The following is a 27,165-nucleotide window of genomic DNA, read 5'->3' as shown; positions in this document are numbered from 1 at the left end:
AAGGGGTGGAATGGGATTCCGTTGGGAATTAATGGGGCAATTTGTGGTGGCGAGAGAGCCCCATACCTTTCTATGAATCATTAAAGGCACTAAAATGCGTAAACTACACGAGAGTCTAATATTTACCATTATCCAGTCCCTTTACAGCACTTCCAATTCAGCAACGAGGCTTTCTGACCCACCGATTTACACAAAATACCACAATTACCGGATACTGGAACCACAACATCGGTAGAAACCCCCTCGTTTGTTGTTGGTGGCCAACTTAAAATATCTGATTTGGTACCAGCCCTTTGTACTGATTGTTCACAGTTCGAAGATAAATATTTCACAAATCATGGGAACCGACACCTAACCACTCGCATAACTGTAGAGCGAAATGCCATTGTTTTTTTACGTTGTGGCGAGGGAAAAAATGGAGAATATTTTCAGTGAATGCACAGATGCTAATTTGGATTAGATTATATCAGAATGAGGACGAAACGTAGCACGAAAATATATTAAACACTTTTTAGATTAAGTTTTGTCGGAAAAAATCGACTTGAGCGTCTAATTTTTGCGATGCGACTAGACCTTCATCCCACCATTTCACGTCTGGCCCTCTGGTGGTGCAATCTGCCTCCGCAATTGTGTTCCATACATTCGTCGTCGTTCAACAACACCGCGGCTTCAAATGTATAGAATAGCTTTGAAAACATAAATACCGATTTATTGTTCTTCGATAAATTCGTGGAAAAGTCTTTCTATACATTTATGATGGAAAATAATGAAAATTGATAAGGACCAGTGCCTTTGTGTACTGGGATTATTTTCCAAATTGTAATGAAGATGAATAAATACCTCTTCCTTGATTTTTCATACAGAATTTCATCAAACCAACGATTAGCCAAAAATTCTGAATTAATTCGACAGGTCAGGAATATAATTTCAATAAATTAACAAACGAGGAGGTGGATTCGCTTGGTCTACCTTACGACTACGACTCGATAATGCATTACGCCAAAAACACATTCTCAAAGGGTACTTACCTAGACACCATTCTCCCCATGGAGAATATCGGCAAAAAGAGGCCAGAGATTGGACAAAGGATTCGTCTCAGTGAGGGTGACATTGCCCAGACCAACCTGCTGTACAAGTGCCACAGTGAGTTTTTGCGCATCACTCAAGGAACGTTGTAATGGATTTTTTTTACGAGGTTGTAAATTGTTTAGAGTGCGGGAGAACTTTCCAAGAGAACAGTGGTAGTTTTGGCTCACCAACGCATCCCAACAGCTCCCCACCAATGGATGATGAGCGATGCGAATGGCGGATTACCGCCACTCATGGAGAGCGGATTGTGTTGAATATCACATCGTTGGATATATTCAAAAGTGACTACTGCAAGGTCGATTATATCGAGATTAGGGATGGGTATTGGTACAAGAGTCCAGTATTAGGTGAATATTGTTTATTCTAGCATATATTCTATATATTAGTTGTGACATTTTTCAATGACAAAGGTCAGAGAGTTTCCTACATCGTCATCGACGAGATGGAATCCACTAGTGTTACTTTATTCCTATGAGCAATCCATGATTACTTTTTGCACATAATTTATTCGTTGCTGAAAGAAGGAAAATTAAATTAATTTGATACCGAATTCATTTCGTTATCCCATTTTACGCTACTGTCGGAGTAGTTTTTTGTTTCTGAAAAAATGAAAAATATTGTTATGCCAGAGTAAACCTACTCTAATTGTCAAAAAATGATGAATTTGTTACATAAATTTCCTTAGGTCGTTTCTGTGGAAGTGGAAAAATTCACGAGCCCATAGTGTCAACAGGAAGTCGGATGTTGGTAACATACGTTAAGACAAGTCAGGAACGCGGTTATCGTGGTTTTATGGCAAATTACGAGGCTGTGTGTGGTGGAGACGTTGAGTTAGATGGCATTGGCCATCTGGAATCTCCCAACTATCCCGAGGAGTATCAATCAAGCAAGGAGTGTGTCTGGCGACTGACAGTACCCGACGAGTATCAGGTGGCACTGAAGTTCCAATCATTTGAAATTGAAAACCATGACAATTGTGTTTATGACTATGTCGAAGTCCGGGATGGACACAATTTCGATTCACCATTGATTGGCCTTTACTGTGGGTACAAAGCTCCACCGGATTTACGATCTACGGGGAACAAACTTTTCGTTAAGTTTGTTAGTGATGGGTCGGTGCAGAAGGCTGGATTCTCTGCCACTGTTATGAAAGGTAATACTAATTTTACAGAGCGAAATTCAATTCTCTGAATTTACATTGGTGGGTTCGTAATGGACTCGTTGGAGCATTTGGATGCAAGCTTTGGATACATTTCTTGAGAATTCTGTAAATATTATTATTTTACTAGAATTTCAATGAGGTATCATTGTAAATTTTAGCTTCGTAAATTCCATTTAATATCACTCGAGTTAATTTTTCCATGGGGATAATCAAAAAATCCACCAGTAATCTTAATAAATTTGCTGATTTTTATTTAGTGAATTCGTAATTTTTATTCATAAAACGAAAAACCTCTTATTTTCCAGAATATGATGAGTGTGCTTTAACTGACCATGGCTGTGAGCACGATTGCATAAATACCTTGGGCGGTTACGAATGTTCATGTAAAATTGGATATGAGTTGCACTCCGATGGAAAGCACTGCGAAGGTCTGTACTTTGTTTTACAGTGGAGAAAAATCAACGAAATGTATTGGAAAAATATCGGAGAATAAATGGGTCAGATAGAACCAATATTTTTTCCTTTATTTTTTTTCAGATGCCTGTGGAGGGCTTTTCGATGCCAGCAACGGCACAATCACTAGTCCTTCGTTCCCAGAAACATATCCGGGAAATAAAAATTGCATCTGGGAAATAGTGGCACCACCGCAGTATCGAATTACCCTGAATTTCACCCATTTCGATCTTGAGGGAAATAAAGTTTATCATCAGGAATGTGAATATGATTCAGTAGAAGTTTTCAGCAAATTAGGAGACGACATTTTAAAAAAACATGGAGTTTTTTGTGGATCGAAGATACCTATGCCGGTTATTTCGGAGGGAAATGCCATGAGGATTGTTTTCACTTCTGATAAAAAGTAAGTGATGAATACTCTAGTAGTAGTATTCTAGTAGTCTATAGTATTTCTGTATACATAGTGACGTTTCATCATTTATGGAGGAGGATGGGACAAAACAGAATGACAGGAAAAAACAAATATTAAAGCGAAATCCAGGCGGATTATTCGCGTAAGAAATTCCAAAATGATAATCCATAATCGAGTCAATGATATTAATTTGCTCCTGCTAAGATGAAATGAATTTTTACACGCGCTTCCCGTACAGAAAATCTCTCTATTCAAACATTGTAATGAAAATAGGATTCGACGTGCATGAAAACTCCGTTCTTTGAGTCTAAAGAGGGTGACACTCACAACTTCGGAACAAAAGATTTTTTGATAAACTTCAACTCATTACAAATATGTTCATGTCGAAAAGGCAACTCGTATAAATGAGCCGCCGCATGAGTCGAATATTACATTGTCGAATCTTCCTTAAACACTTTTTTTTTCTGCCTGTACTAATGCACTCGTTATACTAATGAATATGCTAGTTATTATACTTGAACAATACTTTTTGAGAAATTTAAATGATCACTTAGTGATATATTTAATTTTCATGCAATTTTCATTATATTCAAAAAACGTTACACTTCTGTCTCCAATAGAGGAATTCGCCTTATTTTTGCCTATCGAATAAACTATTTATTTGATCTTTTCAGCATCCAGAAATCGGGATTTGCAGCTGTATTCTTCACCGACATGGACGAATGTGCAATAAACAATGGCGGCTGTCAACATGAGTGTCACAACACGATTGGTTCCTACGAATGCTCCTGTCACAATGGGTTCAAGCTCCACGAGAACGGTCACGATTGCAAGGAGGGCGGCTGTAAGTACGAGATAACGAGTCCAGTTGGAACTATAACATCACCAAATTATCCAGAATACTATCCAGCACGTAAGGACTGCGTTTGGCATTTCACGACGACCCCGGGACACCGTATAAAGCTCGTAAGACTTCAACATCTCCATTCGTTTTATTCCCTCCATCTCTTGTCGCCTTTTTTCCCAGACGATAAGGGCTATGTGGGCTATGTGCGCTGGGTTAATGGTGCACCTCTGACATTTTTTTTTCCTCCTCGCAGATTTTCAAAGTATTCGACATGGAGCCCCATCAAGAGTGCGCTTACGACCACATCGCCATTTACGATGGGGATTCACCAGACAGTCACACGCTCGGAAGATTCTGCGGCACTAAAGAGCCTCATCCAATGATTGCCACTGGAAATCAAATGTTTATGGTCTTCAAGAGTGATGCATCTGTACAGAAAAAAGGATTCTTAGCCACTCACACAACTGGTAAGAATTTTTCTATTTTTTTATTTTGCTTCTTTGGATCATAGAAATTACTTTTCGCCTATAATTGCTTCATTTTCCATTTTTTTCAAGCTTGCGGAGGACACTTGATGGCTGGAGACACGCCAAAACACATTTACTCCCATGCGAGATATGGCAGTCATAATTACGACCATCGAACTGATTGTGATTGGACTATTGAAGCTCCTCTTGGCAAAAATGTGCATTTGACATTCCTGTCTTTTCAACTAGAGCATGAGGAGGATTGTACTTATGATTTCGTGGAGGTTTATTCGGGGCTGGATGCCTCTAGCCCAAGTTACGGAAAATTCTGCGACTCGGTAAGCTTTATTATTTCATTATTTAATTGCAGGTTCACGGCGTATTGAATCTGTCGCGTAAGGCCCTTAGTTCTCTAATCTCCAATCAATGAAAAATTATCACATCCGTTCGTACTTAAAATTACAATATTCCTTGTAGTTCAGAAATAATTAATATATAATATTTTCTGTAGTTCAGAAATAATCAATTTTGAAAACGTCAGTTATATTCTCATGGATTGATACATTTTATATGGAACGAAATAATTACGAAAGAAACCTTTTGTTAAATAAATACACAATGAACGCATAAGTGAGGGAAAGTATTGGAATATGTTCAAAATACCCGAATTGAACGAAATTCTCCCGCATTTAAGGTCAATCGCATCGATTCCATTTTTTTTCAGAATATCACAGATATCGTATCAATGAACGAAGCTCTCCTGATTCGCTTTCGAACAGACGACACCGTATCAAACAAGGGTTTCTCAGCTGCTTTCGTAGCTGTTGATCGTCAAGACAGTGAAGAGAATCTCGGTGGGATTGACGAAGAGGATAATCTCTGATCGTTGAATGGGCTCGGGAATTTTCTCGAGCCCCAGGAGAGGACCACACCTCCCCCGAGACAGTTCGAGCCACCGCCGAATCGTCGGCCTATTTTTCCTAGCTATCCAATCGTCAAAAAACCACACAGACTCGATTTGCCTGGACGATCTCGTCGTGGAAGGTATAACGGTGCATCAGCAACCATGATTGGCGATAATTATCGGCCTCGTTACAAGCGAAAACGAAATCGCTCGTACCTCAATTAATGACAATTTAATCAGTTTTTTTTTTCTTCGTGAATGATTGCAGGATAATAATCAACAATGATCGTGCCATGTAAGTTAAGTAGACGTATATTTGTGGAGATATTTTAGAACTACAATAATCGTCGCGATTTATTGATAATGATTATCATGATTAACGTGAGACTAAAGTGAAGAAATAAATTTAATCACTGCCTCAAGCACGTTGATCACTCAAAATTCTGTATTAAGGAAAATTCAATTGTGAACTGTATTTCGTTCGGGGTTTAAAAATTTTTAAGGGTATATAAGTATTTACAAAATAGCGAAGGATTTCAAAATAATCAATTGCAATTATTGCAATGTTACTTTACTCTACTTGACTTCTGAAACTATTCGACATTGGAGTACAGATGATTAGTCGATAGGATTGATAGAAATTATTGTGAACGAATAGCTCAAAGGGTTTGTTTCAATGATTAAATGGTTATTTTGAAGTGATTTTCTTAATGAGATGTTTTAGATAAAATCAAATGAAGATTTTTTTGTAGAGAATATTGTGGACTGTTTTATTATGGAAATAAATCAGACAATTAGTTTCGATGAATTCCTGTAAAAAAACCTCTCAATAGAAGAATGGAAAAACTAAATTCTACTGATTTTTGCTGTAAAGTGATTGCATTTAACATTTTTTATTTTAAATAGTCGTGTAATAGAATTTATATTCAATTCGCTGAGTCCTTAATATGCCTTATCCGAGAGAATCTCTGTATTCACAAAATAAACTATCAACCCAATTTGCGCATCTACACTACTTCACTGATAAATTAAAATTCGTGAACAACATCTCAACTTAATTTTTACTTCGACAAATCTCAAGTGTTTGGTAGTATGTAATTGTAAATAGATAGACAAAAAATGTAGATTACTAGATAATTGTCATCGTGATGTTTTATAATGTTCAACGTTCATCATAAGATCAATGATAAAAATAAAATTTCGAATCACTTCAAATAATTATGTAGAATTAATTGGCGCATGTTTGTAGAGTAGTAGCTAATCGAGGCTATTCAGGATAATAAAATTACAAAGCAAATGTATACAAATTAAATGTAATGTCGGACTTGTTCCGACCCCCCTTCATCGTCTCTAGTAACTATTTTGTAGAAAAGGAAATATACAAATGATTGAGAAAACAAAATAGTGATCGTTTTCTTTTTTTTATTCATCCCCAGTTGATTATACATAATTTTTCTCTTTTTAATGTTAAAAAAAAGGTTTTTTTGATGGATTATTACGCTACGATATGGAGACGTTACTTTTACAGACTTATCACAGGGTAAAAACAGTCGTAGTGACGACCAATATATCAATAATTGAATGGACAATAAAGGAGAAAGCACTTTTTAAATAAAAAAAAACTAGTCACTAAAAAAATGGCAACAAAATTGTTCTGTAGATTGGAGAATATTCTTCATTAAAAGTTGTGGATAGATTTGTTCCCACTACAATTTCTCATCAGCTAATGTAGTATCGTCAGCTTTGTACTCTTCGTAAATTTATTGATTGCTATCTCATCTTAGACTCATTCAACTATTGATTAAAAAACGAAATAAGACGATAAAATAAAAATTCTTTTTGTTTTGTTTTTTCCTCATCTGACTATGATATAGATCTGAATAAAATACAACGCTTCTTAACTGTAGATGAAAATAATATATAAATATATACATTATATAATATATGCTATATCTGTGAATACAAAAAATAAAAGTGCCAAGTTGTACTAGAATAGAAAGTACGTATACAAGGCAGTGAAGCCGTACAAATTCGCCCAGTTCTTGATTCAACTCTCAAAGAGGAATCAAAAAATCTGGAACCAATTTATCAGCCCATTGAGACAATTAAACCGAGTTCAAAATCTCCTCATTTATGCCATTGATTTTTATATACAATATTTTAGCTTTTATTTTCTTTAGAATAAAATTCACTCAGAGGAATCGAATGAGCTCTGTTCCCTGCCTTCTATTTTATTTACTTATTCAATGAAAGATCTTTTCATGCAGATAAAAGGTAAAATATAAAAGTCTATAGTTAAATAAAAATTGCACAGAATTTTGTAAAAAGACAGAGGAAGATAGAGATCAATAACAATGTAGAATTGACTTAATTGATTCCATTTTCGTATTGGTTTTTTTGTTTTTAAAATATATCTCTCTCTCATGATTTACCCTCAGGTTCATTTGCAATATCCATGATTTTTTTGATAAAAGGTTTTTTGTTAAAATCTATGTAAACTTTTATTTCTTCATTTTTTAGCAGAGACGTGACAAATTGAAACGAAATCTGAGATTCTTTCCAAAATATTCTCGAGAAGACAAGGTTTAGAATATTCTATCAAAACAATTCTGTGAACCTGCTTCATTTCTAATATATTTGTATTGCGCTTATGCGAAACAATGGATGTACCTCCAGAAACATGGATTTAGGAAAAAAATGCTAGAAGACTTTCATTAGAGGTATTGAAGAGTACGCATTTTGAAATGGAAATTTCCCTTTCCATTTTCGAATCTGAGCACTTTTTAGATCTGATCTTTTTCGTATTATCTGTTACAATTGATTAACGAAGATTGACTTTATAAATCGACTCCATACCCCCTATTATTCTGTTTAATATCGTCATAGAGATGTTCAGCAGCTTTCTTGTAGTCCATCCTATCAATACTGTCGTAAACATTGGCATTACAATTTCCCCTAGTTTGCATTCTTATTCTTCAACGACGCCGAGTAATCGTATTAAATGCCATAATCTCGTTAACAACTCTCCTCATCATCATCTCTGCAGACACTCAATTTCTTGCACCCTCTATTGCCGTTCCTCACTCGGAAATTATTTCGAATCAATCCATTGCTCAGAAGTTATTCGTCGGTTTTCGGAACTGCTTTACATCAGTTAATGAAATTGTGCAAAGCAACCTGCATTAGCTTCCAGGTTGCTTTCCCCTCCCCTTACAATCATCTTCTCTCCAAAATCTTCCAAAACGTTCAATAGCAGTCTCACTTATAGAAAAATAACAATTTTGTCATCACTTTAATTTCCAAAGCTAGAAAACTCCAATACTTCCATGACACCTTCACAATTACTTAGCCGAAGCCCTTCCACTGATGTTCAGCGACCATCAGTCCTATCAGTGTCACTCTGACTGGCCTTGCTGGTCCCGCTGCCATCCCTGCTAGGTCCAAAACCATTAGCCATCCTCTGATAGTGAGGTTTCCATGCACTCATGGGCCTGGTGTAGTCCAAATGATCGTACTCCATTTCACCATTATTCTGTTTAATCTCATCGTAAAGATGTTCAGCAGCTTTTTTGCAGTCCATCTCATCAATACTGTGATAAACATTGACATTGGGATTTCCCAAGTCTGCATCCTTATTCTTCAACGATGCTGAGTGATCGTATTGAATACCATAAGCTCCTTTACAACTCTCTTCATCATCATCTCCGCAGAAGCCCAATTTCGCTCTCTCGCTGTTGACATTTTTCATTCCCAGATTATTTCGAATCAATCCATTATTCAGGAGCGTAGCTGTTCCATCATCGGTTTTGGAAGTTCCCTGATACGAGTACACAGGATTGTCAAAGTGGTTGCGGTCTGGAGGAGTCACGGGTTCAGCTATATATTGCACCTGAGCGATCTCCATCTTCAAATTGGCGACTCGACGCTTGTGGTACATCCATGCAGCTAAAGTTATAGCGATTACGAGAATCGCTGCGCAAATTCCGGAGACTACACTGCCGTAGCCAGCTTCTGGTTTGTCCTGGACATTCCTGGAAAAGATCTCATCGTCACAGTTGGGACCTGTATATCCGTGCTTGCAGGAGCAACCCTGTGCAGGGTGGCAGATGAAGTTGTCGTTCTTGCATTCACAAGGTTCCATACAGTGGTCTCCGTAGTAGCCTTCAGGACAGACTGGAACAGTTAAATGGAAGTGGTGGATTAGTTTTCTATTAAAATGAGTAAACGGTCATGAATCTTGTACGGGTGGGGAACAAATGTTGACAGTTTTGAAATTCCATATATAATAGAGTACACCGAGAATAAAATTTAATTCTGCCAATGATATATATTGAGACAACCAACAGTTCTAAATTTCTATTGAACAACTCGCTTCAATTCTTGTGAGAAGAATATTTGATTGGCAGAATTACATTTTCTTTCAATGTGGATTTCAGATAAAACAGAATTCAAACGTTGGGTATAAACCATCAGCATGAGGTATTGATTTGACCTTTTCCGAGATTATTATAGGACTCCAGTTTCGGCCTTGCGGGTATTTCGGAGTACTTACTTTCAGTGCACCGGGCACCAGTGAAACCTGGTAGACACCTGCATACACCGTCGTTAGCTCTGCATTTACCTCCATTTTGGCATTTGCAGTGTTGGGTGCAGTTCGTACCGAAGGTACCCTGAGGACAGGGTGTTTGACAGCGTTCGCCTTTCCATCCAGGCCGACACTGACAGATTCCTGAAGGAGAAATAATTAATTTATGTATATCAACGACGAATAATATTATAAGACGCCTGTATGATCAATCAAGCATGATCCATCAACTCACCTGTGACATGATGACACTCTCCATCATTCTTGCAATCACATCGATTAGCACAGTTCAATCCGTATCTATCAGGAGGGCAAGGATGTTCACAGGTGAGTCCCAGATACCCAGGTCTACAGACGTACTGTCCAGTGACATGATCACACGTCATATTTCCTAATTAAAAATAAAACCAAATGAGGATTCTCAAAACTAACTAATTCCCACAAAATGCTTGAAGGCGAAAAAGCAGCAGAGGAAGACAGAATTATACATAAATCGATAAAAATGACGAAGAAATCATTGAATTTCGTATTCGGAGTGAACAATGAACGATGACGAGTCTCTTCCTGAAAATGAAATTACCATCGGTGATTATTAAGTTGGTTAGTACTTGATGAATAGTTTGGGGTTAAAGGTTCTACAAGACATTGAGTAAAGCATTCCGAGCCGAAGCAAAACCGTTCCCACTTTAGTTGAAGCGTTCCAGTAGCGAAATTGTGAAACAAAGCGAGGCCTAACTTTGATAAAATACCTCTTAACGTTAACAACAATTTACTGTATTGATTCTTTACCAGATGATTTCAAAGAAGAATTCATTAAATCTATAAAATACTTCAATATATTGAAGCGAAATTCCACGTCGTCATTAGCATTCGTCTCTACCATTGATTTGTTTTACAATTTCCCCACTGGTTTTTCGGTATCAACTTTTATCTTACCGTGCATCTTCTCGGGACACTTCTCTTTACATTTGACACCGTACCAACCATGTTTACACGGTTGAGAACAATCAGCACCCTCCCAACCCCTGGCACAAACGCAACTTCCTGTCTGGGGGTCACACGAGCTATTGTTCATGCAGTTGCATTTGGAGTCACAGTCATCCCCATACATACCCGGAGGACATCTCGTCTCGCATCTTATTCCTGTTTATTAGGAATCCTTTTATTGAATTTTGATCGATAATATTTTAGTTTCTAGTTTAATACGACTTTCCCCGATAGACTCGATTATTCCATTTAGATTATTGATCGTTTAAGAAAATGCAGAAAAAACTTGAAAAGAAATTGTATATCGCTGCTGTTGAAATTGACTATAAAACGATTCTTTTAACGATTAATTTTCCTGAACAGCTTGCAAAAATATATAATTTATATAATTTTCCAAAATCTTTTCCAATTATTTTATCGCTTCGATATAATCGAAGTTTATGTTTTTTACATTTCTCATCTCCAATTAGAAGATTATGCTAGGAATAAAGCCAATAATTAATAGCTAAGGGTCATGACTCTTCATCTGCTCATTACTATTAATGAAGGTAGGAGATTAAAATTTATTGTCTATTGCTCGTACAAGCTAAATTTGTTATTTCACCAATAAAATGATTATAATAAAATGAAGGACTTCTCAGTACCTCTGAAAATCGATTTTAAAAAGTTTTTTCTAACTTGATTGCATGCGATCGATACTTGACTATGTTCTTAACAACATTTTTTGTGTAATACACAACATTGAGAATTTTAACGTATTGTGTAAGCAATGCGTTTAAGTAGTACGCCGCCAATATTTTAAATAAATAATATTTAAATGGTATTAGCATGATCTTTAATGATGAATTATATGCGTCGGCGATGATTTTGTTGGATATAACTGAACGTAAGACTCTCGCCGAAGACGCAGCGACATGTGACGGCGATCCATAAGAAACACTTGCGGGATTAATCATGATAATGATTTACGGGTATAATCAATGTTACTAATCGGGTTCTGTTTAACAACAGATAAACTTCAACTATGTCCTCATAGAACATATTTTTCTGATTTGCCTTCGACAGCCCGATTTAGAGTATAAATCGAAATACGTATTCTTGGGTTTTGCTTTAATGTCCTCAGAAAAATTTTGCAATTGTTTTCCCAGTGCATAAACCCACCTTAGAGAAAAATTCAATAGACTGAAGATGTTACTTCTGGAAATTTATGTACATATTTTCCGCAGAAGACAATGCTGTCATCAATTTATATTATCGCGAAAGGTGTGAATAGCGAAAATCGATGAGAAAGGTTACTACAAGTATGACAGAACTTTGCGGCAGCTTCACTAGGTTTTCCGATAATTTTTTCCGTACGAGAATATGAGAATTTAAAAAGACACTTTTGCAGATGAATATGAGGACTGGCGAGCTTAATTCATATAATTTCAGAATTTCTGGTTGAAATTGACAAACCTCGCCACTCAGGCTTGCAGATGCATCGACCAGTGGCTGGATCACACTCGACGGTGTTCTCATCGTCACAATCACAGACCTGAGTGCACTCGTGGCCAAAGAATCCCTTCCCGCACTTCTCCTGACAGTGCTCACCATGATAGCCGGCCGCACACGTGCATGTGCCTAATTTCAAACGTTTATATTGAACGTAAAAGTTGAGTGAAACAAATGCGTGTGCAACGAGCTGAGAAAGTCTACGTTTCAGGTAGAATTCAACAATGTTCACCTTCACTTTGTGAAATTGAATTTTAGAAGGGAGAGTAATCCAACACCAGAAGAGATATTATTGAAAGTTGATTATTACAAGCCTTGTTACGACTTCTTGTTGCTAGTGTTTATTTTTTCAAGGAAACGGAGATCTTACCATTCTGGGGATTACAGGCAGCATTGTTAAGACACTGGCATTTCCCCTCGCAGTTTATTCCGAATGAACCGTCGGCGCAGGGACGATCACAAAGGACACCATCCCATCCTGACAAAATTCCAAATGTAAAAACAGAACTTACCTTTCATTTCTTCTTGATTTTCTCAGTTCGTGTATTAACTAAATAAATTTAAAAATCTATTGCGTAATAAATGAATCTCTCTCTGTCATTTTTCACCTTCAAGGATAGCTTATGGTCAGTGACGCAGCAGAAAAATTTAAATTATGCAAATTATATCATAATTAATTTTAATCATTTTTTGGCAGTGGAAACACAGATACTAATCACAGCAACAGAGTGATCCTGAATCGGTACTCCCACTGCTTTGAATTTAGGGATAAGTCGAGTTTCCCTACTTTATAAACCCAAGACAATTCTCATAGTCTACTGACTCTATTTTGAGAGCCCTCATACAAGAGGGGACTCCTCTTGGATATATTTTTTCAATTGTTCTCTTCGAAATTCTGTATATGTATCTGTTCAAATCGGCAGATTGAATGGGAATCCGTAAAGTACACTACTATACCCCAATTTCATGAACACCTACCGAATTTCTGAATCACTTAATCTTTGACTGTAAATACCTGCAGTACAGTTACACCGTCCGTTCTCAGGTGAGCACGAAGCCCCATTTTTGCAGGAGCACTTCTGCGCACAGTCCTCTCCAAATGTATTTTTAGGACAGACCTCACTGCAATCCTCACCCTTGAATCCAGCAGTACAAATACACGTTCCATTCATTGGATGACATGGGGCATCGTTTTTGCAGTTGCAGCGATTTTCACATCCCTTGCCGTAGGAGTAAAATGGACAGGGACGAGAACAGGTAGCTCCGTCCCAACCCACTTTACAAACACATTCACCGGTCCAGGGATGGCAGAGTTCAGTGTTTTCTTTCTCACATTCACAAGCCTGTATGACCATAAAAAGGATCCCAATTAGGAAAAACAGTGACATGTTGTTGGGTTTCGAACATTTATAAATATTGGTCAAGCCATAAAATTCATTGTTTTCTTTTTTCCATCAACATTTTAAACCATTTTTTAAGAGGAAATACCAGCATTGAAAATTTGAGCTTTAGGACGATTTCCACAGTAATTCGAAAAAGTTATTAGAACCATAATTAGATCATTCTCATTACTTCAAAGAATATTACGTAAAGACTTTCAAAAATGTTTCGAGAAACCTCTTGACTTCACTTTTGTGGAAATTTCCATGAGGTAAAAAATATTCAAGACATTCTCATTCATTTCTGAGTAAAATTATGACATATAAAGATCAAACTGTAATGTCCCGCCGCAGAAGCATCGTAAAAGTATTACTTTAGTGCAGTTGGGTCCATAAGCCTCATCTCTGCAAGCTCTCTGCTGGCATTTCGCTCCAGTCCAGCCAGAACCACAAAGACAAGCCCCATCGGTGGGTCTGCAACTCGCTCCGTTCTCACATGTACAATTTTTCTCGCAGTTATTCCCAAATTTCCCCTTCGGACAATTGTAGAAACACTGAAAATAGAAATAGCAAGAATGAAAAATCGATAATATTGCTTACACTTAGCTTCACGAGGCAACAATCACCTGATCGCCGTGAAACCCTGGCTTGCATATGCACGTGCCATTAACGTGATGGCATGCAGCTCCATTATAACATGTACATTCCGCGGTACATCCTTCACCCCAGAAACCATCGGGACATCTGTTAGCACACACTAGTCCCTGAAAAGTGAGTAATATAAGCACTTTATTCGGCTATATTCTGGTCAATAAAATTAGGTAATTATGCAACGGAATTTCAGGGTGGTTACATAATTATTTTATTATGACGTGAAATGTGGGGATAGAGTGTTAACGTTTGGAATCCACGCTTGGAGATGAAGTTCTGCTGAATAATTCCGGAAGAAACTACCATGTATCTGATACCCTACATAGAATAAAACTTTTTGATAAATATCTAGCTAATTATTCAATCATCCCTTACAATCCATCCAGGAGTACAGAAGCATTCTCCAGTAGTAGGTGAGCAATATCCTCCATTCTGGCACCTACACTCAGTCTTGCACTCCTCACCATGCTTTCCCTCAGGGCAAAGGTCATCACAGAGTGGTCCAGTGTACCCCGGTGCACAATGACACTCTCCTGAGACATGATGACAGCTGCCACCATTTCTACACCTGCATTCTTCTCCGCAATCTTGTCCGTAGCGATCAGGTGAACATTTCTGATCGCAATTGAACCCAGTCCATCCTTTTGTACATCTACACTTTCCATCGAAGGGATCGCAGGCTGCGCCATTCATACACGTGCAGTCCTCACTGCAGTCGCGACCCCATTTACCCAAGGGACACTTAATATCACATGCTGGCCCACCGTAACCCGTTTCACATTTACACTCATCTGGTGCAACACATAAACCATGTTTACAATCTTGTGAGCAAATTGGAACACACTTATCACCGGACTGCGTCTGCCCGTAGCCTTTACAACATTCGTCCACTGGTCTTTGTTTTGTTAGGGTCTGAAAAATAAATTTTTGTGAGATTTAAAAGTCGTGGGCTCTTAGAGTTAGATTTATAGTTTTGCCAAGTCTGATAAACAGATGTCCACCAACCTGAGTTTTATAAATTGTCTTAAATCCCATCCGATACGTCGAGCATCTGGGGGGAAAACTGAAGCACCAGGTGTTCTCCCTCACTTTATAAGGTTTTTGCTCCGAAACGTTGACTGTGACGGTGAATGTCTCCTGTCTGGTACAGACATTGGATCCCTCTAGCGCTGCTGAAGCAATGAACACCACGGTTAATGCCGTGGTGGCAATCACTAAGGGCAATCTTGAAATCATGACTTATTTTTGCTCTTCGCAAACTGCAGCTCTCGATCTTTGTCCTTGTTCTCAAAATTTATTCATAGGGTTCTGAAGATGCTGCGGGCAGACAACTCAACGTTTTGGAACTGCACCAGTCAACTATTCTAGACGTTAAGGTGATCCAGAGACGATCCATCAGTTAAGATCTAACATCTCATGGAATCTAGACATAATTAAATAGCCATAATTAATTTACAATTATTTGAAGGAGTAATTTATATACAATAGACCTTTCGAGAAATTATTCCGAGAATGTTGAAGGGATTTTCTGTAGGACCTAAGTGATTTTTGAGACATTTGCATAATTGAGACAAATTAATAATTACTCTAATTAATCTCCATTAGGAAATTATTTTCAGAAATAAGATAAGTACAATCGTCTTAAATTACAGCCAACTCAGTCTACTCGAGATTCTCGGATTACTTCTACGCCTAAACCCGAAAGACAATGATCGTTTTCATTTTCATTTGACCATCTGATCCCCTTCTACTATTCGATGGAAAAATGCAGACCCCTTAGGTCTCCATTTCAGAGGTTGGCCTGATAATGAAAACGATCCTAACACATTCATTTTCATGCAGCTTATGATTATCTGGTGTTTTTAAAATATATTTCAAAATAAAAAAATGACATTAACAATCAGGAATGTGGCACGACTTAAAAATGTTGCTGTGTCAGGGGTATATACTTTCAAATTCGATAACACTCAAATGTGCAATTGAAATGCATTAACATTTACCATAATTCAAAGTGGAAATTCTCGTTGTGACTTTGAATGACAGAAACGTGGAAATTATCGTTTCGGAGAATTTCCTGGTGTTTATGGAGAGTATTATTGTACAGGCTGAATCATTTGCAGCTCAATTGCCACTTGAATACACAGTGAATCATTAGATTCAGGAGGGAAGGATATTAATGAGATTGGTTATTACCTATCAAGTGAAATCATCATAATTTTTTTCACTAAACCGTATAAATTAAAACATGAATTTTTAATTTCTTCCGTTCAGACAGAAAAACGAAAAAAAAAAACGTTTTTTCCATTGTCCTCTCCTGACGTCAGTTTGACATAACGGTCTGCTACTATTATTATTATTTCTGTATTCCCTCGAAGGGCTAAACTTCAAAGTGCAGTCGAACATATGCCATTCGCACATGAATTCCTGTGTCGAATGTACGCTCTTGTATGAGAAAGGGGTTGGAATTAAAATGAAAGAGTCGACGACAGAGTGGAAACACACCCTTTCAAGTACACTCACAAATGTGTCACGTTTTCACTCGACTCTGGGCTCGAGGGGAGGCAGACTCGTTGGAACGAATTTTCCAGTGCAAGAGTTAGGGGAAAATTTGTCGAGAAAACCTAGCGAAAAATTTTGAATGATATAGATAATTATATTTACCCAACCACTTCATTATTGGGTAAAATAATAATAATAATAATAATAATAACCATAATAATAATAATAATGATATAGACATTATTTTTCAATCAGGACATTTTTAGAAACTAATCTGATGCCTGAACACTTGGTGAAATTACGAATTATGTTTTTATATAATCTAAGGCTTTCAGTCGTCTTTTTATATACATTTCTTCAATCCCACATTGATTGGATGCAGCTCTCAATGCTATTTTTACCTGCATTCCAATTTCCAAAGCCTCCTGAAATAGGGAAGGATAAGACGTGAATGCCTCCCCAAAAATAATTTTTCTCACGACATGAAAAGAAAACCCGTCAGACGAGTCAGTGGATCAGAATCATGTGTTCAAAAACTCGTTCCCCCCCATCGGACCGTACGTTTCTCTACAATAGCAGCGAAACCGACCTCTGCCTGCATATCACAGTGGGTAAGGGCTAATTCATTTATATAATTATAAACTAAATACCCGCATATACACCCTCACAGGTTGCAAAACCAGAGTGTATTGAACTCTACAATAATAATAATCTAGCATTCACAATGATCGATGATTATTTTACTCACTCCCAAAATTAAAAAATGGAATTGACAAAATCAGATGAACAGTGGAGATGAGATTGGAATCAAGAGACCGGGGACACCAGAACGAATAATTGTTATTAAATATTAGGTAATTTCAATTAGTTTGAGAAGGTCAATAAATAAACAGAAAATTGTTTTTCATAGACCGGATATTCCTGAAACATATCCGTTACGATCGCATCACCCACTCAGCCGATACACCATTTATCTAATCACATCCCTGTGTAGAAGATTCGAGGAAAAATTTCAAAATACCAGGAAACAAAATTATCAACAATTTCATTACCAATGGTACCTAATTAAAAATCGAAATTAATAACTCTGGGTATTAATTCATACGAAGAAAGATTCAAACGAGCTGTATTGTGCCAGGTACGGTGAGTTATCATCGCATGTTTCCACTCCCACTCACTCCTCATTGCGTGATAAAGTATCTAGACTTTGTATCCTCCGAGACCAGCAATCTTTTATGATTCGTCACTACCTCCAGTGTCTCATAATAATTAAAAAAATAATGGAGACCTCGAAACCCTAGAGGTCGTGAAATCGAATCATTAGGAAAACTATTAGTGCTGGCGATGGTGAATTGAACTATTGGAGGACAATTGTATAATCTCTGGATTATAGGCATTCCAGCAGGAGTGTAAGCTGTAGATCCATTTGCTGCGTCTTTCAGCTTTATTTTAAAGAATTGCACATCGTCTTAAAATTATTACAAACCATAAGATAAGCTTTTGGACCTATTTGATTTTTTTTCGTTGTGCTCATGTGACTGTACCAGCTTAAGACACCTCTGTATTACTCCTGTTCCAGTCCGGTGAAAGCGTGTGCTGACGTGTTGGAACAACGCTTAAGATAAACACGATGTAACTTGAGAGCTAATAAAGAATAATCTCAAATTTGTATCTGAAGCAAATACTGAAATCTTGAATCTTTGAATAGATACGAAGAAAGTGTTTTGATGCTATCAGTAGAGTTCAGTGGCTAGAATATTTTCCAGATTATGTTGACAATATGAACGTTATCATTGTAAAAAATATGAAATTCCTGCGACCCCAATTGCTGTATCAATAAGGCCACACCGATTCATATGACCTGAGGAGAACAAATTTTTTGCCAAGAATATTTACTTGACAATAGGAAATCTATGTAAATATTTCCATGGAATAAGCAGATATCGCGTGACTTGCTTTGTAGTTGGTAAATATATTTGACCAAATGTTATTGGTAAATTATATTGAGCTCTAATATATTATGTATAAATCCAGTGTTAATTCAAGGCTTATCAGTGCACCAAGAAGTGCACAACGGATTTTTTGACTGCATTTTTTATACTATAAGAAAAATCTAGAACTGTATATCTTAGTAATTTGAGATTACTACTGCTATTTAGATAAAAATTATCAACTTTCAGATATGGAATCAGCATATAGCGTCATAATTCACACATAAAAAAATGTAATAAAATTCGAGATACGATAGAAGAATTTCCAAAACTCAGATTTGGTGGAAACATTTGTCTACGAAAAAGAAACTAAATCTTTAACTGTATAAATGTAAGTTTTATCAAAAGCCATTTAAATTGTCAATGTACTTCCAAAGATACGTAAATTGTGTGTATCTGGTTCTACGATGATGAAATAATTTTCACAACATGCGAGTAAAAAAATCGAAGAAATTTTCACCGAAACAAAGGAGTAAAAACTCATAATCGCGACTGTTTTCTGACTGCGTCAGCACTGTATAATAGCACATGCAGAGAGGTATGCCGCAGTGCTGAGCAATCGATCCTACAACTATTTTTGTGCATTCCAGTCTCCCATTATGAAACCATAGCACGAGATTGTATATCTTCAACTGTACATGTACAGACTTAAATGATGCTCTTTTGACTGTGAGATACTCGAGGATGAATGTGTGGAGGTGAACGTAAAACGAAAGCCATTGAGCGTTGCCAAGTAAATGCCCGGAGGTATATGTAAACCAGCATACGAAAATAATAAATAAATATACTGTTGCATCTCCCTGCAACTCAATCCCCAGGTGTTCGCCTCCACTAAACATTTAATTTTCCTTCATTGTCTAATTCCATCCTTTTGTTTCAATATTTATTATATTTCTTCCATTGCGAATGAAGGGAGCTCATTAACTGTAGAAATAAAAAATTAAGAATAACTGAACTATTTACAGCACCGGAGATTTATTGAGAATAAAAATATGGCAACATCAGCCTAGTCCATTCACTTCGTGTTCCATTCCCTTCATTATTTATATTTTTCATAATCAATATAATTTATTATTTATTTAAATTAAAGTATCTGAAAGTTTAGCTGTTTTATCATTGAGATCATTTGTTTATCATTATTTTTTTCAATCCACGAATACCTCTTCTTATAAACCTATTCTCTGGTATCATAATTCCTCGAAATCAGCAGTCTGACGAATCAGTTGACAAACCGAATAAGAGAGAGACAATCATGTTGGTTCACGTGCGGAAGTGCAATTCTCCGTAAAATTCCCTGTAGCGTAGTACTAGTGCATTTAGCGTGATCAACGGGTCTAATACACTGGAGTAGTGTAATTAATGAACTGCCGGATGACATTGTGGTTTCGTTCAATATTCCAGGTAAAATCTAGTCACCCGGGTGATAACCGAGCGCAGGGTAAAATCAACGGTTAAAGTTTTATCCATTGGTTACTCAATCCAATTAATTAATTCAATTTCGAGGAATGGCAATCATTTCTTTTGACGTCACTAGGGGAATTGAGATTTCTTTGTTGTTGTGGAGTTCAGAACAATGTTTTAGCTGATTCAATTGAAGAAGTTCTACTCTTAACATGCCATATTTCAAGTGAAATTAGTTCTCTTTGTATTAATTTCACTGTGCATTTATCAATTAATTGCATTTAATTAATTTGATATGTTAACTCTCCTCGTGACATAATTGCCATATCTTATCACTCCACACCACCATCCTTATAATTTTTACTGTATCCTCTAACGATGAACTCTACTCTTCTCGTCAATCTCCCTATCACTAGTCGATCATATTTTTTTTTTTCAAGACACATTTCCAATAATTAATTTAAACTATCAAAAACTCATAATTTTCAATGTCTCATGTGACAAGTGAGAATAGTTATTTTTTTAACAATGCACATTACACAATTAATGAATGAACCGCTGTAATTAGCCATTAATGGGGATGGAATAATCTATTAACAGACGTTATCTTTGTTCGCTCTCTCTATGGAATAAGCAGATGATAATACTAACATATTGTAATAGCTTTTATGAGTCCATATCACGAGCATTATAATTCACATTAAATGTCCTCCATCATCAGAAAGCTCGTGGTAAGATGGAGTCCAGTCCTCTTGTTACTGTTCCCTCTCTCATACTCCCACTCATCAACCTTCGCTTCTCATCGCCGGTGTCATTATCTACCACACACACACACACACACACATACATACACACACTACTATCCCCCTGTCATTGCATCCTCCATCTCGCTCATCCGCACTGCACCACTGGGATATGGGAATCGCTTATCTGGCCTCGATCAACCGGCCCAGTCGGTCGCTAAACTGCACTACGATCAACCCCGATGCAGTTTTATAAGGGTAATAATAAAAATATCCCGAACACTCTGAGTTCTCGATTTTTCACAGCACAATAACAGTTATTGAGGAATTGAGAGTGATGCTGCTTTCTGTCATCTCAATAAATGGACAAATTTGGAGATATTATGGCGGAAGAATGAGAAAGATGAGAGACTATTAATTAATGAAGATTATTCGACACAAGCTGCGGTGTTAGTAGACCACTCAAAAAATTCTGGGAATTTTATAGCACTGTGGTATCATGGCAAATTATTCATTTTTTTCATAGCTCTTACTCTTTAAAAAAAATGACTCAACTTTGCGGAAAAAATGAATTAAATTTCATCGAATTTGCGTAAAGCCTCGATTTGTCAGCGACACAGAAACAAAATAAATATCTGCAGCAAAATTCCTTTGAATTTTCACGGAATTCCGTTAAAGATTTTCCAGCTCCTGGAATTCTTGAAGGAGTTCCTCGAAAATTTGAAGCAATTCGAAATTCAGAGGTCGATTGCTACAAATTTTCCGGATTTTTCAATAATTTACGAATTTTTCCATGAAATTATGATTTTTGGAGAGGAAAATAATATATTTCCAACGAGTGTCGAATGATTTCTTTCATAAAAAAAAAAAAATTCATTTAAAAACATTATTTCATAGGTATTTTTAACTGGCGAGTATCCTCAACCGAACCACCAATAAAAATTGAATAAGTTCACATGCTTCGCTATTTTACCAGCCCAAAAAAATATTTCTGGGTCGGAAATGACAAAGCAAACAGGTGTAACAACTGCCTCGAAAAGTAGTACAATGAACTATAGTTCAATGGTACTATCTCGCGAATGGATTAACGGTCTTACCCACACATGTACAATGATACAACCATTGATCATCACATCATCGACGAAAATGGATCAAAGCTTCAGCAAAATAAACGGTTCGACAAAAAATACATCATGAATTATTGTTATGAGCGAATGAAGGCACCACATGGTCAAATACTTCATTCCCATCGTTTCGTCAGATGTATCCCAAGAGGAGAAATCATTCTTTACTGTGACTAAATCAAATGGGTTTTGTGAGCCGATGAATTGAGAGGAACGACAATAGCAACTCTATCGAGAGTCCAGTCCTTTTATTTCGCTCTTCATCTTTCCCAGTTGCACTACATATAGAATTAACTAATGGGAATTGTTCGCCGGAAGTTGAATCGAATATAATACCTGCAAATCCCATTATTCATTTCACTGCAGAAATTAAATAAATAGATGATGCATTCGAGACTTGTCGTATTATGATTGCGAGTGAATAATCGAATGATTGGAAAACGACTATTTCCATTTGCCTCGAAAAACCATAATAAACGACAAGTAATGACTAACTCTTGTGGAAGTCCACTTTGCAGATGAAAAACTAGCTGAGAGTGAATCACTTCCGCTTCGCAAACACATGTGGACCTCAACATGTTACGAATTATCGTGACTCTTGCGCTTGAGATTTATCGACAAAAAAATTTTTGAACATATGAGATGATTATGGTAAACGGAAATAACTCATCGCTGGGTATTTAAATTCAATGTTTATCTTTCATGCAGAATGAAAATAATGCAGTTATCCAATGAACGTTTTGTTTCTCGCCTTTCGGGAATTTGTTTGAGGATCGAATGATCCGTATCATGTATTTAATTATCCAATGTTTTCGGTAAAAATCACATCAACCGGATTGATTAGTATTTGGTCAAATGAATCTGGTTTTCTTTTACGGAGTAAAAAAAGTCGTTGACGATAATATCAGATTTTACCAATTTTACTGCCATTTTCGAGTTATTCGCCCAATAAAATGACTCATCTAAGGGATTTGAAGAAATGTAAATAGAATAAAAGAAGGAATACAAAATAAATTCTCTAGTAATTGCAATTTTGAAAAATGATATGAATTAATGCATTTTCGTGACCGAATGAAACCGAGTTATCACTCGAAAATAAATTACGCAATTGATTTTTTTAGTGGGACTGATTTAATTGATCTGAATGAATTTAAATTGTGATTTCCGAATGACGTGCACCTATATTTTTTCCACATCACTGTTTTTTCGTACAATCAGCATGCGACACTGCAAGGCCGATGAAGAATGAATATTTCCACGTCGATGCGTGACGCACTCCCGGAGAGAGAGGAATTGCCGTGTCGATATTTACCGTTTTGCTGTGGTAGCTAATTTTTATGTTTTTTTTACATTATCTCCTTCTTTATTCTACAACGCTGTTTGCGCAGCAAAGCGCAGCGCGAAGTGAATGCACACCGTGGTTTGTGAGACTCGAAATTTCTCGTTGCTACCAGAACTTCGTGGAATGCCAGAATTTAAATAACGCGTTAGGTAACACTCAACTGCAGGAAAATTTAATTGATTATGGTCTTCGGAGAACTTGAGTTGTTATCGTTTTGGTTGAATTAAACTTTTCATTCTTTTCATTTAATTGTTACGAGTGATGTTAGGGGTTCGGAGAATTGATTGCATATTTGATTGAATTGTATAGTGAAGGGGTGAGAGGAGATAAGCACATTTTGCTCAGCATAAGTTATGTGTAATATCCTCTAGGGGATGAAAAATAGTGAAATTTGGAAATTGTTGGAATGTTTGAGAATAGTTTCTTCGTTGCTGTTCAGAAAACACTCAACAAATATGAAGAACATACTGGGGAACACAGTTTTGAAAAAGGACTGTTTTATGATCGGATTCCCTTCGAACTCGAGAGGAGTTTCATCTACAACATGTGTTGAAATTAAAAAAAAGCCGGTGCCCTCCGGAGTCAAATTTTTCTTTGAATTCCTCAGTAAATCTTTTTCATAAATTATAATTCAGTCTTTGTACTTGTGTTTCCCAAAACTGTTTTCGGCCAAAATAATGATATATTTTGCGCTTTAATAAATTCATTTTTCAATCATTCAATGATTCCATGTCTCCATTTTTCAATGATGGGAAAATTAACGACGATTTCGACGATTCAATAATTTTTTTACAAAATTTTTGAGCATGAAGATGAGCGACTTGCCTTTGACCTGCGCCGTGAGAACGAAAGTTCTTATCCTGGGACCTGAGATCCAAATTTCGTGACATGCAGTGCCCCAAAAAAAAAATTTTCCGGTCTCGTGACAGGAAATACACTATGCTGCCACTCAGCGCACGAAGCCTCGTGTCATGCCCGCTGCGCTTGCTAAAAAGCCGGTCACGAACGTGACAGAAAATTATGTCGAAAAAAAAATTGGGAAAATTTAGAGTGACGCAACTGAAGTTCGAAAAACCTCACCGCTCTAAAAAACCAGTTGAGAATCCCTTGTAACCATGGAGCTTTTAAAGGGATCGTTCACATCCACTTGATAGCTTCCTGTACTGGTGCCTCTCCAATAAATTAACTCCAGGGAGAGGGGAGGTAAATATAGAAACTCCCTGGATTTTTCATTGTCAGATAACCAATCAAATTCAAAAGAAATGGGAAAGATAAAAAATGGGACAAATTCCAAAGTTATTCCCAATTACTGGATAACATATGATTGCCTGGTCAGAATGGAAATTATTTTTTTTAACTATTGAATATCGAATTGTATTGAGCCCCTAGGAATCTTTTGCAAACGGCCAAAATATAAGATGATTACCAGCCCTTACGGTAATTTCAGCTGGAAAATTTCTCTCCGCACTCTAATGCAACAATCGATTTATTCGATCCGACATTCGATGAGTACTAATGAATACTATACATCGATTATGAAAACATAAATTGGTAATAGTTAATGAATGATTCACTTGAAAGGTGAAAGTCGAATCACCCAAGGCATCTCAGCAATGCATTTGTTACTAGTGAATCAACTAAAGCTATTTCTCAACAACTACTAATCTTTTTATCATTTTGTAATTCGCAAACAAAATATTAATGACAAAATATCTCAGATAAAAGATCCACGAGTCAAAATATCCGAAGCCACATCATTTACTGACAGATGATCTTTCATTATGTTATTAGAAAACAAATTACGCTTATTAATAATATCTGCGGATAAATAAACCGAGGATAAGCTCAATTTAGAGGAAGCAGACCAGGCTAACCCTGAAATCTCCCTTTTCCCTCAATGATGTGCATTATTTTTAGATAAATTATCATTCATTATTCCGTGAATCGGTTACACTCTCTGATGGCGTTCATACATCATTTTGTTATCTCAATCGAAAGTCTACTATTGTTGATTGTTCAAGTTCTTATCGTTCATTAATTGCTGTCACTGCGTTCATACATGGTGATGATTACATTACTTATAACTTTTTTGTCATTGATGATTTTAGAATTCTGTTGCTGTTATCCATGTAGAGTCATGTATGATGTTGGATCAATAAATAATGAATGTATTCATTGCATGAAATCTTATTTGGACTGATTTCTCCTGCCATTTATTAAATATCAATCTTCGAAACTATCATTTCAGCAATTTTTGCAAAATATTACCCAGGTCTGCTTTCAAGATTTCCAAGAATGCTTTATTCAGCGTAGAAAGAGATTTAAACTCAATGTAATAAAACATTTATTTATTTGATAAACAGATAATTAGAGAAAGTGGAATATTTTTTAAGTCATTAAGTATAGAGCAATGCAACAACTAATGTATCACTCGATTATGTGCAAATACTAATATTAAATAGGGAAATATTCACTTCAATGTACGTTTCATTATTTACACGATATTCAACAAAATTTTAAGTTATTTTACAACTATTCCTCGTTCAAAAATTGATGCACTGACCCTAATTATTATTTTTTCCCCGTCAGTTATTGTAAAAATTTTGTTCAAAAAGTTTGACAGTGTGATTTAACATTGTTACATAAATATTCCTCTGGTCGGACGATTAACTGTCCCATAAATCCTCAATTTCATTGTAACTTGTATTAGTGTCAAGCACAAATTTACAAAATACCGACGGACAACAAGACCTACATTACCACTCTTGTTCTACTTACTAGTGTAACAAGATCTGCGTAACAACGTAACTGGAATGCAGTCCAATGAATGAATATATTATATTGAAATAAATTGAAAGAAAGTATTAAATGTTTTTTTTCAACTTATCAAAGTATCAATGCAATTATAAAGCCTCAGTAAAATCGATTGCGCACGAAACCGCGGGATTTACTGCGCTCCATCGACCTCGCGAAACCTGTTCTGCTGATGTTCTTTTCAAGAGAACGGACAGTTCACAGACGCTTTACGCTCCCCTGATCCCGTTAAATCTCGGGGACAATTAGACATATTAAAACTACTCACTCTTCGGTTGTCCACAATGTTGATACCCCTCTGCTAATCCAAGAAGTGCACTATCACTGATTTGTCGAAGCCATTCACATTTCAGGTGGTTTAAAAAGTCTTTTGTATCGGTCAAAGCGTTTTGTTCTTATATTTACGGAATGAAATAGAATAAACACAAAATATAACGGAAGACGTGTACACGACAGCGTCTTTCGCTTCACTGAATACAACAACACAGGCTCTGTGACTTCGTCACACTAATGTACTTAGCCGATGGGGGGTTGCAAATAAAAAAACTAATTCATGTACATGATTGTACATCGTTAGTACATCATTGTACAGGTGTTGATGTCGTTTGTAGCCGCGTCGATAAGTAATAATCATCATTTGAATTTTGCCTATGATGTTGGGAGAAAAAAAAATCAACTTTCTTAAGTGAACTATAACTCGTTTTATAGAAAATCGTTTGTAGATCATGAATATAAAGGTTTGTTCCTTTGCAAATACTCCAATCATCGAATATAATTAAATAAAAACTATGTTTACTCCCCACTCCAATTTATTATCGATGGTG

General features: G+C 36.5%; 2 protein-coding genes across 6 annotated transcripts in view; one reads left to right on the top strand and one right to left on the bottom strand.

Annotated features, from left to right (window-relative positions):
- Nucleotides 1-6,956, top strand: part of LOC135163722 (protein tolkin) — a 38,221-nt gene extending 31,265 nt beyond the window's left edge. Inside the window, exons 7-15 of the mRNA XM_064123453.1 lie at nucleotides 913-1,143; nucleotides 1,212-1,436; nucleotides 1,775-2,242; nucleotides 2,557-2,679; nucleotides 2,789-3,107; nucleotides 3,791-4,082; nucleotides 4,217-4,430; nucleotides 4,521-4,768; nucleotides 5,155-6,956. Of these exons, the coding sequence (XP_063979523.1) occupies nucleotides 913-1,143; nucleotides 1,212-1,436; nucleotides 1,775-2,242; nucleotides 2,557-2,679; nucleotides 2,789-3,107; nucleotides 3,791-4,082; nucleotides 4,217-4,430; nucleotides 4,521-4,768; nucleotides 5,155-5,313 (2,279 nt within the window). The 3' untranslated portion in view covers nucleotides 5,314-6,956. The remainder of the gene's footprint in view (nucleotides 1-912; nucleotides 1,144-1,211; nucleotides 1,437-1,774; nucleotides 2,243-2,556; nucleotides 2,680-2,788; nucleotides 3,108-3,790; nucleotides 4,083-4,216; nucleotides 4,431-4,520; nucleotides 4,769-5,154) is intronic.
- On the bottom strand, nucleotides 6,740-26,838 carry LOC135163730 (protein draper). 5 transcript variants are annotated; one of them, XM_064123466.1, is made up of 12 exons: nucleotides 26,610-26,838; nucleotides 15,433-15,850; nucleotides 14,803-15,339; nucleotides 14,403-14,540; nucleotides 14,151-14,330; nucleotides 13,413-13,740; nucleotides 12,768-12,875; nucleotides 12,362-12,526; nucleotides 10,856-11,062; nucleotides 10,155-10,310; nucleotides 9,887-10,063; nucleotides 6,740-9,507 (listed from the first exon to the last, which is right to left on the bottom strand). In XM_064123466.1, the coding sequence occupies exons 2-12, from the start codon at nucleotides 15,661-15,663 to the stop codon at nucleotides 8,705-8,707; spliced, it is 3,030 nt and encodes a 1,009-aa protein (XP_063979536.1). In that variant the 5' UTR covers nucleotides 15,664-15,850; nucleotides 26,610-26,838; the 3' UTR covers nucleotides 6,740-8,704. The 5 variants fall into 5 exon arrangements, with proteins under 5 accessions (XP_063979536.1, XP_063979551.1, XP_063979545.1 ...); XM_064123481.1 differs by lacking the exon at nucleotides 10,856-11,062; XM_064123475.1 differs by lacking the exon at nucleotides 12,768-12,875.
- Nucleotides 26,839-27,165: the final 327 nt, after the last annotated feature.

This window comes from Diachasmimorpha longicaudata, chromosome 1 (assembly GCF_034640455.1).
Source record: "Diachasmimorpha longicaudata isolate KC_UGA_2023 chromosome 1, iyDiaLong2, whole genome shotgun sequence".
Taxonomy (NCBI): domain Eukaryota; kingdom Metazoa; phylum Arthropoda; class Insecta; order Hymenoptera; family Braconidae; genus Diachasmimorpha; species Diachasmimorpha longicaudata.
Note: the sequence above shows the minus strand (reverse complement) of the source record. Positions and strands in the feature narration are given on the sequence as shown.

Bases quoted from the DNA above. Each gene is read 5' to 3' on its own strand.
- LOC135163730 (XM_064123466.1), bottom strand. From the start codon at position 15,663: ATGATTTCAAGATTGCCCTTAGTGATTGCCACCACGGCATTAACCGTG. The intron at 12,527-12,767 runs GTAAGATCTCCG...GTTTGAAATTAG, and splicing joins TGCCTGTAATCCCCAGAATG to GCACATGCACGTGTGCGGCC. The intron at 10,311-10,855 runs GTAAGATAAAAG...ATTTTTAATTAG, and splicing joins GTGTCCCGAGAAGATGCACG to GAAATATGACGTGTGATCAT.